Source organism: Malus sylvestris, chromosome 13 (genome assembly GCF_916048215.2).
Source record: "Malus sylvestris chromosome 13, drMalSylv7.2, whole genome shotgun sequence".
Lineage (NCBI taxonomy): Eukaryota > Viridiplantae > Streptophyta > Magnoliopsida > Rosales > Rosaceae > Malus > Malus sylvestris.
The window spans coordinates 1,737,243-1,749,096 of NC_062272.1; the positions used below are offsets into that span (position 1 = coordinate 1,737,243).

The following is an 11,854-nucleotide window of genomic DNA, read 5'->3' on the forward strand; positions in this document are numbered from 1 at the left end:
AAGTGCTTTTGTGAAAAGCAATATTTTAGTAGCAATAAGCAGCTGGGGTGCGTAGAAAGGAAACGAAAAGAGACGGAAACAAGGAAGAAGATCGAAAAACAGAAAAGAATTGAAAAGAAAAAGAAACGAAATGAATTGAAAGCGGCAAAATAAAAGATGATACAGAAGAGAAGAACAAGTGTTGATGCAGTTGCAGGCGGCGGCGGTAGAAGAAGCGGAGGAAGAAGAAGAAGTGAGAGAGAGGCAAATGCGTTTCTTGAGATGCCAGTTGATTCCGGCAGAAAGGGAACCTTCTCCGTACTCCTCCTTTTCCTCCTTTTGATCCTCATTCTTCCCAGCATTTAATTTCTTCAATCTCTCTCTCCTCTTTTCTTTCTCTCTACATACAGACTTCTGGTCTTCTTCATCTGCTTTTGCTTTGCTCATACGTCGTCGTATTGTACTCTTCATCTCGTTTTATGCTGCCGTTTGCTTCCATATCTCTTGGATTTATCATGGTTTTTCAATCTGCTTGGACTCGTGGACTTGCAGCTGCTCCGATTGAATCGCCGGGATATGCTCCAATCGATCGCCGGATGCATTCTTGAAGACTCTGGAATCGGTTAGGGTTTCTTTACTGTTTAAGTTTCTTCGAGTTGTTGCTGCTGCTGCTTAATTTTTAAGCACTTTCGTTATTGATTTTATTTTGGCTGTAAATATTGTCAGATTTTGTGCATCCTGAGCCTTCTGATTTCCTCCTGTGATATTGGTTTGTGTGATTCTTGGAGGAAGAAGAGGAGGAGGAGGAGGATTTGCCTTCTGTTTTCGTTCCAAATTTTTGCAAAAAGAGGGAAAAAGAGAAAAGGGAAACCAAAATCATATAAAAAGAAAGAAAATAAATACCTTTTATTCCAATTCACCCACCATTTTTATTGTGGGGGATTTTATTTTTATTTGTTGATTATACTGAAATTTAGAAGAAGAAAAAGAATTTAGCTTTGAGGAGGAGGAGGAGGAGGAGGAGGAGAAGGAAGAGCTTCGGCTTCCTTGTTCTTTGTTGGGTTGTTGCCATTCTATGGGAATACCTGATCGTTCACTACTAGATCAAATAGACCAAGTCAGGTCTTGGATTTCTGGAGGATCAAGCTATTTGCGGGTTTTGTCTGGTGAGTTTGATATGCCTTGTAACGGTTGCAAGATGTGTTGTGATTGCAATACAAACACCACCGGTATTGGTCCTAGATATCACTGCCAGAGCTGTGGTAGATGGATTTGTGGAAAGTGTATTCAGGGCTCTGAGTGGGATGGCATCGAGATCAGTGATGAGGATGGAGAGAGTAGTATTAAGTTCTGCAAGTTTTGTTCTTTGGCTAGATTAAGGAAGGAAGGTGGAAGGAAGAATAGTGAGAAAGTGCATCCGTCTGCCTCTCCCCGAGAAAGCCCTGAACCACCATCCCCCTGTTGTAGTGGTGAAACAGTCAAGTGTTATGCGGATAATGATGAATCCATTCGCGGTGATCATTTCGTAAAGATTTTAGAAGCCCATGATTGCGGTTATTCACCCCATGCTGAAAGGAGTATGACCTCGTTTAGTTCTCACCCATCTCCAATATCTGTTCGTCAGTCTATTAGCAGGTATGCTTTCATTCAGATAGCATGTTGTGCATCTTGATGCAGTTATAAAAGGTTTATATAATTTGTTTAATTGGATTTCTTGCATATAACTAATCTCTTCAACTGCTATACTATTCAAACATTGAACGTATTTTTTTCGTTTCATGTCCACATATCCTTCCATTAATTCTCTGTTTTGTGATGTAGGAGTGACGAAGAGGAGGCAGAGGATTCTGGAAAGAACTTTGGCAGTCCTTTAAGTGAATATTGTGATGACAATTTGGACATAGATATAAGTAGTGTTAGTTCGAGAAATGAGTTTTACAGTTCAAGGTCATTGGGATCCAATCATTTTGATTGCCCATCTAGAATTTATTATGCTTCTAGTAGAGTTGGGCATTTTGTACAGCAGGGACGGGATGGAATCCTTGTGTCTCAGAATGATGGTCCCTTTGGTCAACAGACTAAGGCCGTTTTAAAAAGGCCTGAGAGAGGGACCGAGGATCCAGATATTACTGATGATTGCTCTGATGACCCATCAGTTATACGTAATCAATATGAGAAGTCACAGAGGCCACTGGATTTTGAAAACAATGGTCTCATCTGGTATCCCCCTCCGCCTGATGATGAGAATGACGAGGCAGAGAGTAATTTCTTTTCTTATGATGATGAAGATGATGACGTTGGAGATTCAGGTGCAGTGTTTTCATCAAGCAGTAGCCTCTCGAGCATGTTTCCTGCAAAGGGGAAACAGAATGAGGGTAACAAGGAACCACTTAGAGATGTGGTACAGGGGCATTTTAGAGCTCTTGTATCACAACTGTTACAAGGTGAGGGTTTCATTGGTAAAGGGGATGGAGATGAGGACTGGCTTGACATAGTTACAACAATTGCGTGGCAAGCGGCAAATTTTGTTAAACCAGATACTAGCAGAGGAGGCAGTATGGATCCTGGTGATTATGTGAAAGTTAAATGTGTTGCATCAGGAAGTCCAAGTGACAGGTATGATTTCCTTGACATTTTTACATGACGTTTTGCATATCTCTAAGATAGAGACGTATTTATATCTTTTAATTTATGAATTTTGGATTTGTGCAGTACCCTTATAAAAGGAGTAGTTTGTACAAAGAATATAAGGCACAAACGCATGACCTCACAGTACAAAAATCCTAGATTACTTATTTTAGGGGGAGCACTTGAGTATCAGAAAATTCCAAACCAGTTGGCATCTTTTGACACATTGCTACATCAGGTCTGTTTTTTCTTCTTTCCAATTCAAGAGATTTCTCTCTCTCTGATAAATGGTAACAATTTTTTTGTAACGTAAAACTCCTTATAACTGATTTATTTCTTACTCTTTTTTTTTTCTGACAGGAAAACGATCATCTTAGGATGATTATCTCAAAGATAGAGGCTCTTCGCCCCAATGTTCTGCTGGTAGAGAAAAGTGTATCTTCGTATGCTCAAGACTGCCTGCTGGAAAAGGAAATATCATTAGTATTGAATGTCAAAAGGCCAGTATTGGAGCGCATAGCCCAGTGTACTGGTGCACTTATTACTCCATCAGTTGACGATATCCCTAAGACCCGTTTGGGACATTGTGAATTATTCCGGTTAGAAAAAATTACTGAACAGCATGAGCCTGCCAATCAGTTTAACAAGAAACCACTGAAAACCCTTATGTTTTTTGAAGGGTGTCCAAGGCGTCTTTGCTGCACTGTAATGTTTTCCATATACAGCATTTTGTTGTTTCTTTTACAATTCGAGTATCTGCTGTTTATTTGATTATGCTCATTGTAATTTAGAGCCTGGTGGGGTGGTCTCTAATCTTGTCAGTTTCTGTTTTAGGTTCTGCTGAAGGGTGCGTGTGTTGAAGAACTAAAGAAGATCAAGCATGTTGTCCAGTATTCAGTGTTTGCAGCTTACCATTTATCCCTTGAAACTTCCTTCCTTGCTGATGAGGGTGCTACTCTGCCCAAGACACCTTTGAGACACTCAATTACTATACCAGACAGGACAACAGCTGATGCGATTTCAGTAGTCCCTAATTCTCTTGCTTCGAGCAATTCCCAGGCTGTAACTTTTGCTTCTACTCAAGATGATAACATTTTGGGTCTGAAGCCGGAAATTGAAGGATTAGAATCTTTGCCTGGGCATCTTGATCCTGGACTTGATTTACCTGTGTCTAATGGTTCTGTTGACTGTGTGGTTGGAAATACATCTTCTGATGCTTACACTGATGATATAGGAAATAATGTGTTTTTGGGATCTTATCAATACAAGGATATAAATGGAGTCACTGTCCATTCTTCTGAAACAAAAGATCTCTCCCAACCAGAGTTGCAAGAAAGCTTGCCTCATGACTGGAGTCAGCATGAGGATAATGAGTTGACAAACTCTGAAACGATTGATCACAATGAAGTTTCAAGTGAGTACTTCTCTTCTGCTGACACTCATCAGAGCATATTGGTATCCTTCTCAAGCCATTGTGTACTGAAGGGAACTGTTTGTGAACGCTCCCGACTTCTGCGCATAAAATTCTATGGTTGCTTTGATAAACCACTGGGAAGATATCTTCGTGATGACCTATTTGATCAGGTAATTCATTGTTACTTTACTTGATCCCCTCCTTAATTTGTTTTACTGATTATGAAATGGAATTAAAGTTAATAATAAGCTTTGTAATTGGCAGACGTCTTCGTGTCGAACTTGTAAAGAGCCAGCGGAGGCGCATGTTCTATGTTACACCCATCAGCAAGGAAACCTTACCATTAATGTTAGACGCCTTCCTTCACTAAAGCTACCTGGGGAGAGAGATGGTAAAATATGGATGTGGCACCGGTGTCTAAGGTGTGCCCAAATTGATGGAGTTCCACCAGCAACACGGAGAGTAGTCATGTCAGATGCTGCATGGGGGCTTTCTTTCGGAAAGTTCTTGGAACTGAGCTTTTCAAACCATGCAACTGCGAATCGTATTGCTACTTGTGGCCATTCATTACAACGGGATTGTCTCCGTTACTATGGGTAAGTACTAATAGATTTGGAGTTTTATTTACTTTTTAGTGTGCTAAATGTTCTTCGTTTAACAAACTGACATGTATTACAGGTTTGGGAGCATGGTTGCGTTCTTCCGATATTCCCCAATTGATATTCTTTCTGTCCATTTGCCCCCTTCAGTGCTTGAATTCAATGGCCAAGTTCAACCAGAGTGGATCAGACAAGAGGCAACAGAGGTGCTTTTAAGAATTTTAATCTAATTCTCAAATAATTGCTTGATTGGTGGTGAACGGTGAACTAGTTTTATAACTGTTGGAAGTTTATGAGAGCTCAATTCTAATAACCTGGATTGTTATGCAGCTTATGGGAAAAATGGAAACCATATATGCAGAGATTTCTGATGTACTTGACTGCATGGAGGAGAAAAATAGATCCTTTGGACATCAAATGTCAGGTGCAATTGAGTTACAGAACCACATTATGGAGCTGAAAGATCTGCTTAAGAAGGAAAGAAATGACTACATTGTAAGTGCAAAATTGAGTATCACATGTGACTACGATTGGTATCACATGTTTACTGGTCCATGGTTCATGTTTCATGTTTATGCCTTCTGGAATCTGTGTTTTTCTAATCTAGTCTACTTGCTTTCTCAATAGGGTTTTCTGCAACCTGCTTTTGTGGAGACGTCAGAACCAGGCCAAATGCCTGTTTCCGACATTCTGGAGCTAAATCGCTTGAGACGTTCTCTTTTAATTGGTTCTCATGTTTGGGATCGCCAGCTTTATTCATTGGACTCGCTGCTTAAAGGGAAACCTGTTTCCATGGCTACTGATGGGGTTGTATCTTTTGCCCACCTGCAAGAGTTGATAAGTGGTCCATTTGACAAGGATGGCAGCCTTGACTATGGCTCTGAAGATAATGTATCTGAGTCTTCAAAATTTCAAGTGCCTTCTGAAGACATATCATGTCACTATAGCCGAGAGGAGGAAATGCACTCAGATAAGGAAATTGTTGGTGAGACATCCTATGAAGGCTTGTCCTCCCTTAAATCTACACTGTCCGAGAGAATAGATTCTGCATGGACTGGAACAGATCAACTTCTGGTGAAAGCTCAACCTCTTGATGCATCACATTTGACTGAACTTCAAGCTGGTGCTGTCAAGCATACTAGTCAAAGTGATGATCCTCCTTTTAAGAGGCTAATGTCGCCAGTGAGAGTTCAGTCTTTCGATTCTGTACTAGGATTTCAAGATAGGATTAGGAAGGGATCATTCCATGCTTCTGGAGATTATAGGAGTATGGTGAGACATCCTGTTTCTCGAGTCAGAAGGACTCTTTCCCAGGCATTGCCTCGAGAGGCACAGAAGTTGGATTCGATACTCAATTCTACACCCTCGTTTGTCTCCTCTGCATCTCAAATAGCTGATGGGGTTCGGTTGCTGCTTTCCCAGACAAGCAACAATGACATAGTTGTTGGTGTTTATGATAGCGAGCCCACTAGCATAATCTCATATGCCCTTAGTTCCAAGGATTATGAGGATTGGGTTACTGATAATTTGAATGAGCATCAGGCAGGCTGGAGTATTCATGAAAGCTTAAAAGAAGATCCTACGGCTTCTATCTTTTCACCCTGGCAGTCTTTTGGCTCTATGGACTTGGATTATATCCATTATGGAACTTATGGATCTGAAGATACTTCAGCTTCCATGGGTAACCTGTTTGCCGAAGCCAAAAGATCTCCACATCTGAGGATTTCTTTTGGGGACGAGTCCTCAAATGGGGTGGGAAAAGTGAGATTTTCTGTGACGTGTTATTTTGCCAAGCAGTTTGACTCTCTTAGGAAAAAGTGCTGCCCCAGTGAAGTGGATTTTGTACGATCTTTGAGCCGCTGCAAGAGGTGGAGTGCACAGGGGGGGAAGAGCAATGTGTATTTTGCTAAATCTCTGGATGATAGATTCATCATAAAACAAGTCACAAAGACGGAATTGGAATCCTTTCAGGAATTTGCACCTAAGTACTTTAAATATTTGACAGATTCCCTTAGCTCAGGAAGTCCAACTTGTATTGCCAAGGTTCTTGGTATATATCAGGTAAGGCGGCCTTGATTTTTTATTTGTTTTTGTTTTTTGTATTTTGTTTATGTCTGTGCGGGTCAGTAGCGAGTAGTAGCTTAAATATATGTGTGATCTTATTATACTGGTGTATTGGCAGGTCACTGTTAAACATCTAAAAGGTGGGAAGGAAACTAAAATGGATTTGATGGTGATGGAGAACCTGTTCTTCAAAAGAAATATTTCAAGGGTATATGATCTCAAGGGATCTACTCGATCCCGTTATAATTCTGATACAACGGGGGAAGACAAAGTACTGTTAGATATGAATCTGTTGGAATCATTACGTACACAACCCATGTTTCTTGGAAGCAAAGCAAAGAGAAGCCTGGAAAGAGCTATTTGGAACGATACGTCATTTTTAGCGGTATGCCTTGACCCCCTTCCTCTGTTTTTTTTCCTTACCTCTAATGATAAATGTTAAAATTTTCTCACGATCATTAGATCATCGATGCCTTTTATAATGCATATATGTGATTCGAGTTTAAATAAACTACAGTAGCACATGTTTACTTTTATCAAACTAGTAGAACGATAAGGCTATTAATTTCGACCAATGCCTCTCCAGTCTGTCGATGTAATGGACTACTCACTGCTGGTTGGGGTGGACGATGAGCGGAAGGAGCTGGTCTTGGGGATCATAGATTTCATGAGACAATATACATGGGACAAGCATTTGGAGACATGGGTAAAGGCATCCGGGATACTTGGTGGTCCGAAGAATGCTGCTCCGACTATTATTTCCCCGAAGCAATACAAGAAACGATTCAGGAAGGCGATGACCACGTATTTTCTCACCGTGCCGGATCAATGGTCGTCATGAAACACAGCATTCTTTTTAGTTCACAAAAGATAGTGTTCACTAATAAGTCCTACAGGGGAATTGTTACTTCTGATAAAACAGAGAGGAGGGAAACCCCTCCATCTTCTTCTTCCCCTTTCTTTTGTATATGGGGGCTGAGTTGAATTTAACCCGAATGAGATTTGTTACCCGCTGTAATTGTGAAGAGTTGGTAACTTTTGTTATTTTGTATGTCAAAGTTACCAACAATGTAGGATTTTTACTATTTAGCCATGTGATGTAAAAGTAGACAAATGTAAATTTAACTTTGAAACCATGGACTTCTGTCCGCGTGCTTCATCAGTAAAATATCAAATTTTTATCAGTGTCTTGAATTATAATTCTTTAATTAAAACATTAGCGGATGAAATTTCTTGAGCAATAATATGTACTTGTAATGTTATTTGTTTGATATCGTACTCTTTATTTTTTATTTTTTTAAAAAAGGTCGCATGTGTGTGTATTATCAGGTACTTAATAATTTGTTTTAATTAGATTGTTATTATTGAGCTAATGCTAAACATAATCCTTTGGATAAGAAACCTTGGAAAGTACTTCTGGTATTAGGAATTCTTAAAATAGCTGCAAAAGGAACTCTTTTCTTCGTTACTTTAATAGTTTTGAAACTTTCCTTATTCTAAATTATTGTAATAGTTTTGAAACCTCTCTCTCTTATTAATAATATTTTTTCTTTTTGAAAAAAGATTCATAAAGGTTATGATTTTCCAAAATTGTATGTGAGTACAGATGTAAGTTAGGTTGGTTGGTTAGGGTTCAAAGCAGCTGTTTCTTGCTTGGTGCGCTAGTGCCTCTGGCTAAAATATCGTCCATATCGTTTTGTTCAAAATATAAAATTGTAGGTCGATTCATCACGATTAAGAAGAAAAAGGAAATAGGAAGATAAAACGTTTTGATTCCAATTCATGTATAATTCTACAATATATTTAACTAACTACATCAGTTGCTTAAAGATAATCCTCGATCACTTCCTCAAGTGTGTGGTTGATGGGATACTGCGCACACTGAAGTAGAGCTACCGGCTACAGGCGCTGCTCGCCACTACTTGTTAAGAAGCCGCCACTATTTGCTGTATCTCTCCTTCATTGGCTGGTCGGAAACTCACTCGTTTCTGCAGGATCCAATACAAGAATATTTCAATATATTTTCTCTTAAGTATTCTAAAACAATAAGTTAGACATAAACATTCATGTACAAGTCACTAGTACTATACTTTAGTGCTATTCTTCTCCATTAATAAATGAAAGTTTTGGATTGAACTCCCATGAATGGCAAGTTCGATGTTTAGTTATGATTAACCCATTTTTTTAGGCTTAACCATATCATCTTGCTCTCTATCATTGTATCAAAACATAACAAACTAGAATATCTAACATTTCAAATTTTAGTATTTCGACAAAAATGAAAACTAATATTTAAGTATAAGTTAATATGTCTCTGGTTATAGCTGTAAACATTTCGATGTGAAACATGTTTAGATGGAAACAGAGTGGTAGGTGGTAAACTACCAAATGGGCAGTGTGTGCAACTGAGCTGGCAAAAGCAGGTGAAAAGCTTGACTATCTACGCATATTTCCAATTGCCCAAACTTCGTAAAATAACTAACACCATGACTTGGCCATATTTGGCTATTTCTGACTTATCTGTCTGTACGAAAATTGGGTAAAAGGGTCGGCATATGACATCCCGAAAATTGGGTAAAAGGGTCGGCATACGGCATCTGTGAACAGGAAAGGTGGGCGCAAATTAAGGTAAGATTTGGCTTATGCTTGAAATGCATAATGCTACCTAAGTTATATGGGAAGGATGGAGAAGTATTTGGGTATGACGAATTCAATATAAATATATATATTTTTTTAGAAAAACGATAGTGTTAGCGGGTTAAATTGATAAATTATATGGGAGGGGAATAGGTGGGAAACCCTAAACCCTTAGTTGGGTCTACCAACATTTCTATGCAAGCAACCAACCTAACCAAAAATGTCAAACACCACCACATGGCACAAAAGCAGGATCGATGTTTCTCAGAAACCCTACCTGAACCCGATGACGCTCCTTGATTCCTTGCGACTCGAGCAATCTTCCTTCATCCTTCCAATGTATTTGCGGGTTCATACCCAAACCTTGATCATTGCTCTTCACATTGTTGGTGTTCACCATGCAAAGATCCATAATCTTCTGAGCTGCCTCCGCGTCGTCTCCACTTTGCCGCATCAATTTCTCTACTTCTGCCCTCGGAAGCCTCATCCTCACGCGCACCGCCCCATTCGCCTCCTCCTCGGGCACAATGCTTGCTGTCGATGCCGATGATTTCATGACCGAAAGGTCCGAAACCGACCTCCGAGAAAGCATTAGGCTTTCGAGCCTGTCCTTAGCACTCATGTTTATTCCAGAACGAACCCTTCTCGGAAAACTCTCTTTTTTAACATCAACCTTGGGCAACTCCACAAGAAAATACAACCTGTTTGGCTCAAGCTGTTGGTAGGGTTCCAACGGCTTTGCCCGAACCCCGAAATGCTTCACATCCGATGATTTTAGCAAAACATGACCTGGGAAATCCTTGACAACCTCACCAGCTTGCACTGGTGTTTTCAACTTGAATGTCTCTCCATTAACTTGCATAACTTTTGCACGTTTTTTGCCTACCAAGCTGTTTCCCATAGCTATAGCTTACTGGCCAAATATTTGGATTCTATTTCTGCTATAACATATACTCAGAAGATGGAAGATTGTATTTTTAATTTAGGATCGATGATTAATGTTTTGATTGGCCTTTTATCATGCCAAAAGTATAAAGCTCTCACAATGGTGGGTATCAGATAGGACGTTTTATGGGCAGTTGTTGTAATTTGTAAATGTATTTGGTCAACAAAGAAGGCAAAAAGCGACTAAATTTTGGTTTTTGACTATGTCATGAAGTACGTATGATTTCGCTTTCGATCGATCCTATATTTCTAATTTAACATTTTAATATTTTTTAACGACCTTATATTCCATATTTTAGAAGATAATGCTCTCCAAAAAACCCGTGATGTGTGGAACAAAGATGATTAGCTCAATCATATTTTGTTCTTATATTCAAAGGAAAACAGTATACGATAATCACGGCGGGAATTATTTAAGATTTCTCTTTGGATTTGATATGATCATGTGAAAAAATTGACTAATAGAAAATCGTGTTAGGAAAACGTGATTTCATCGTCATCAAGACTAATCCTTGATTAAGCTCGTGATTTGTTTTTGTCAAATCAACAAAGCATTACAAACTTCAACACTGTCACGTGTAGAAGATTGAATTTATCAAAACTATAAAAACGAAAAAGAACAACACAAACATATGCAAAGTCAAAACTAAAGCGGATAAGAACAACACAAACAATTAAAATATCCAAATCATTACCAAAACCCATAAGCTGTATCCAAGCTAGAATAACCAAAGTCCGAAAGTTAAACTATATTTCTACTTTCACGTGGTTTCGCTTCCGCGATGGTTTTATGTGGCATCCGGTGATGATTCTTTACAATTGTTGATACAAATATGTTATATCTATCGTTATGTGATAGTTTTGTATCATGAAGTGTATGTTTTCATACATATGGTAGCTGTCTAGGAGTTTACTTTTGTTGTCTTGCTTGTGCAAAGTCACATCCAGATTATTTTCTTGGTCACTAGAGTATTGTCCCCAATTAATACCTATGTATTATTTGAGATGATTAATGAAATACCAATCTATTGTTGTTTGTCAAAAAAGTACTATATTCCTAAATCATGACCACCACCGGGAATCAAAGTTGCTCCAACAAATAGACAGAACGCACCACATTTAACCGTGAAGAACCTGTACAATGGGCAGATCGGGAGAGTAATCATTGATTAAGCTCTCATAATTTTAACATTGCCTTTTAATATTATATCACTATCCAAGTAATTAGTTATTAAGCTCTCCTGGCTAATGTGGACGACTAAGCTTACTACTCGGAGACTGAGACTAGTATAATACTGGGTCCAAAATGATGGTCCGCTCATCAACTTGGAAGAAATAGTTCTCTCGAACATGTTATCTAAGACAAGGAAAAGTTGAAATTCCACTGACTCAGAAAGCTAATATTCCTGCAGCTCGTATATATCTGATTGCATGCGGATACTTGTCTAATTCAAATTCAACATGCAGAAAGGCTGCTACGCACGTATACAACTGCAATATATCCATCCGATCAAGTTGGAATTTGAAAAACTATCACGCAATTATATGTAGAAAATGAAATGCATGGAAATGTAAAACATGGGAAATT

General features: G+C 38.9%; 2 protein-coding genes across 2 annotated transcripts; one reads left to right on the top strand and one right to left on the bottom strand.

Moving 5' to 3' along the window:
* On the top strand, positions 1-7,868 carry LOC126596149 (putative 1-phosphatidylinositol-3-phosphate 5-kinase FAB1C). Its single transcript, XM_050262638.1, has 12 exons — positions 1-601; positions 706-1,614; positions 1,801-2,595; positions 2,692-2,845; positions 2,968-3,312; positions 3,442-4,191; positions 4,286-4,617; positions 4,700-4,826; positions 4,951-5,115; positions 5,248-6,681; positions 6,803-7,069; positions 7,271-7,868. Exons 2-12 carry the CDS (start codon positions 1,055-1,057, stop codon positions 7,523-7,525), a joined length of 5,184 nt encoding a protein of 1,727 aa, XP_050118595.1. The 5' UTR covers positions 1-601; positions 706-1,054; the 3' UTR covers positions 7,526-7,868.
* A 564-nt stretch (positions 7,869-8,432) lies between these two features.
* LOC126596150 (uncharacterized protein At1g66480-like) lies at positions 8,433-10,390 on the bottom strand. The gene is made up of 2 exons (XM_050262639.1): positions 9,599-10,390; positions 8,433-8,672 (listed from the first exon to the last, which is right to left on the bottom strand). Exons 1-2 carry the CDS (start codon positions 10,220-10,222, stop codon positions 8,610-8,612), a joined length of 687 nt encoding a protein of 228 aa, XP_050118596.1. The 5' UTR covers positions 10,223-10,390; the 3' UTR covers positions 8,433-8,609.
* Between the last annotated feature and the right edge of the window lie 1,464 nt (positions 10,391-11,854).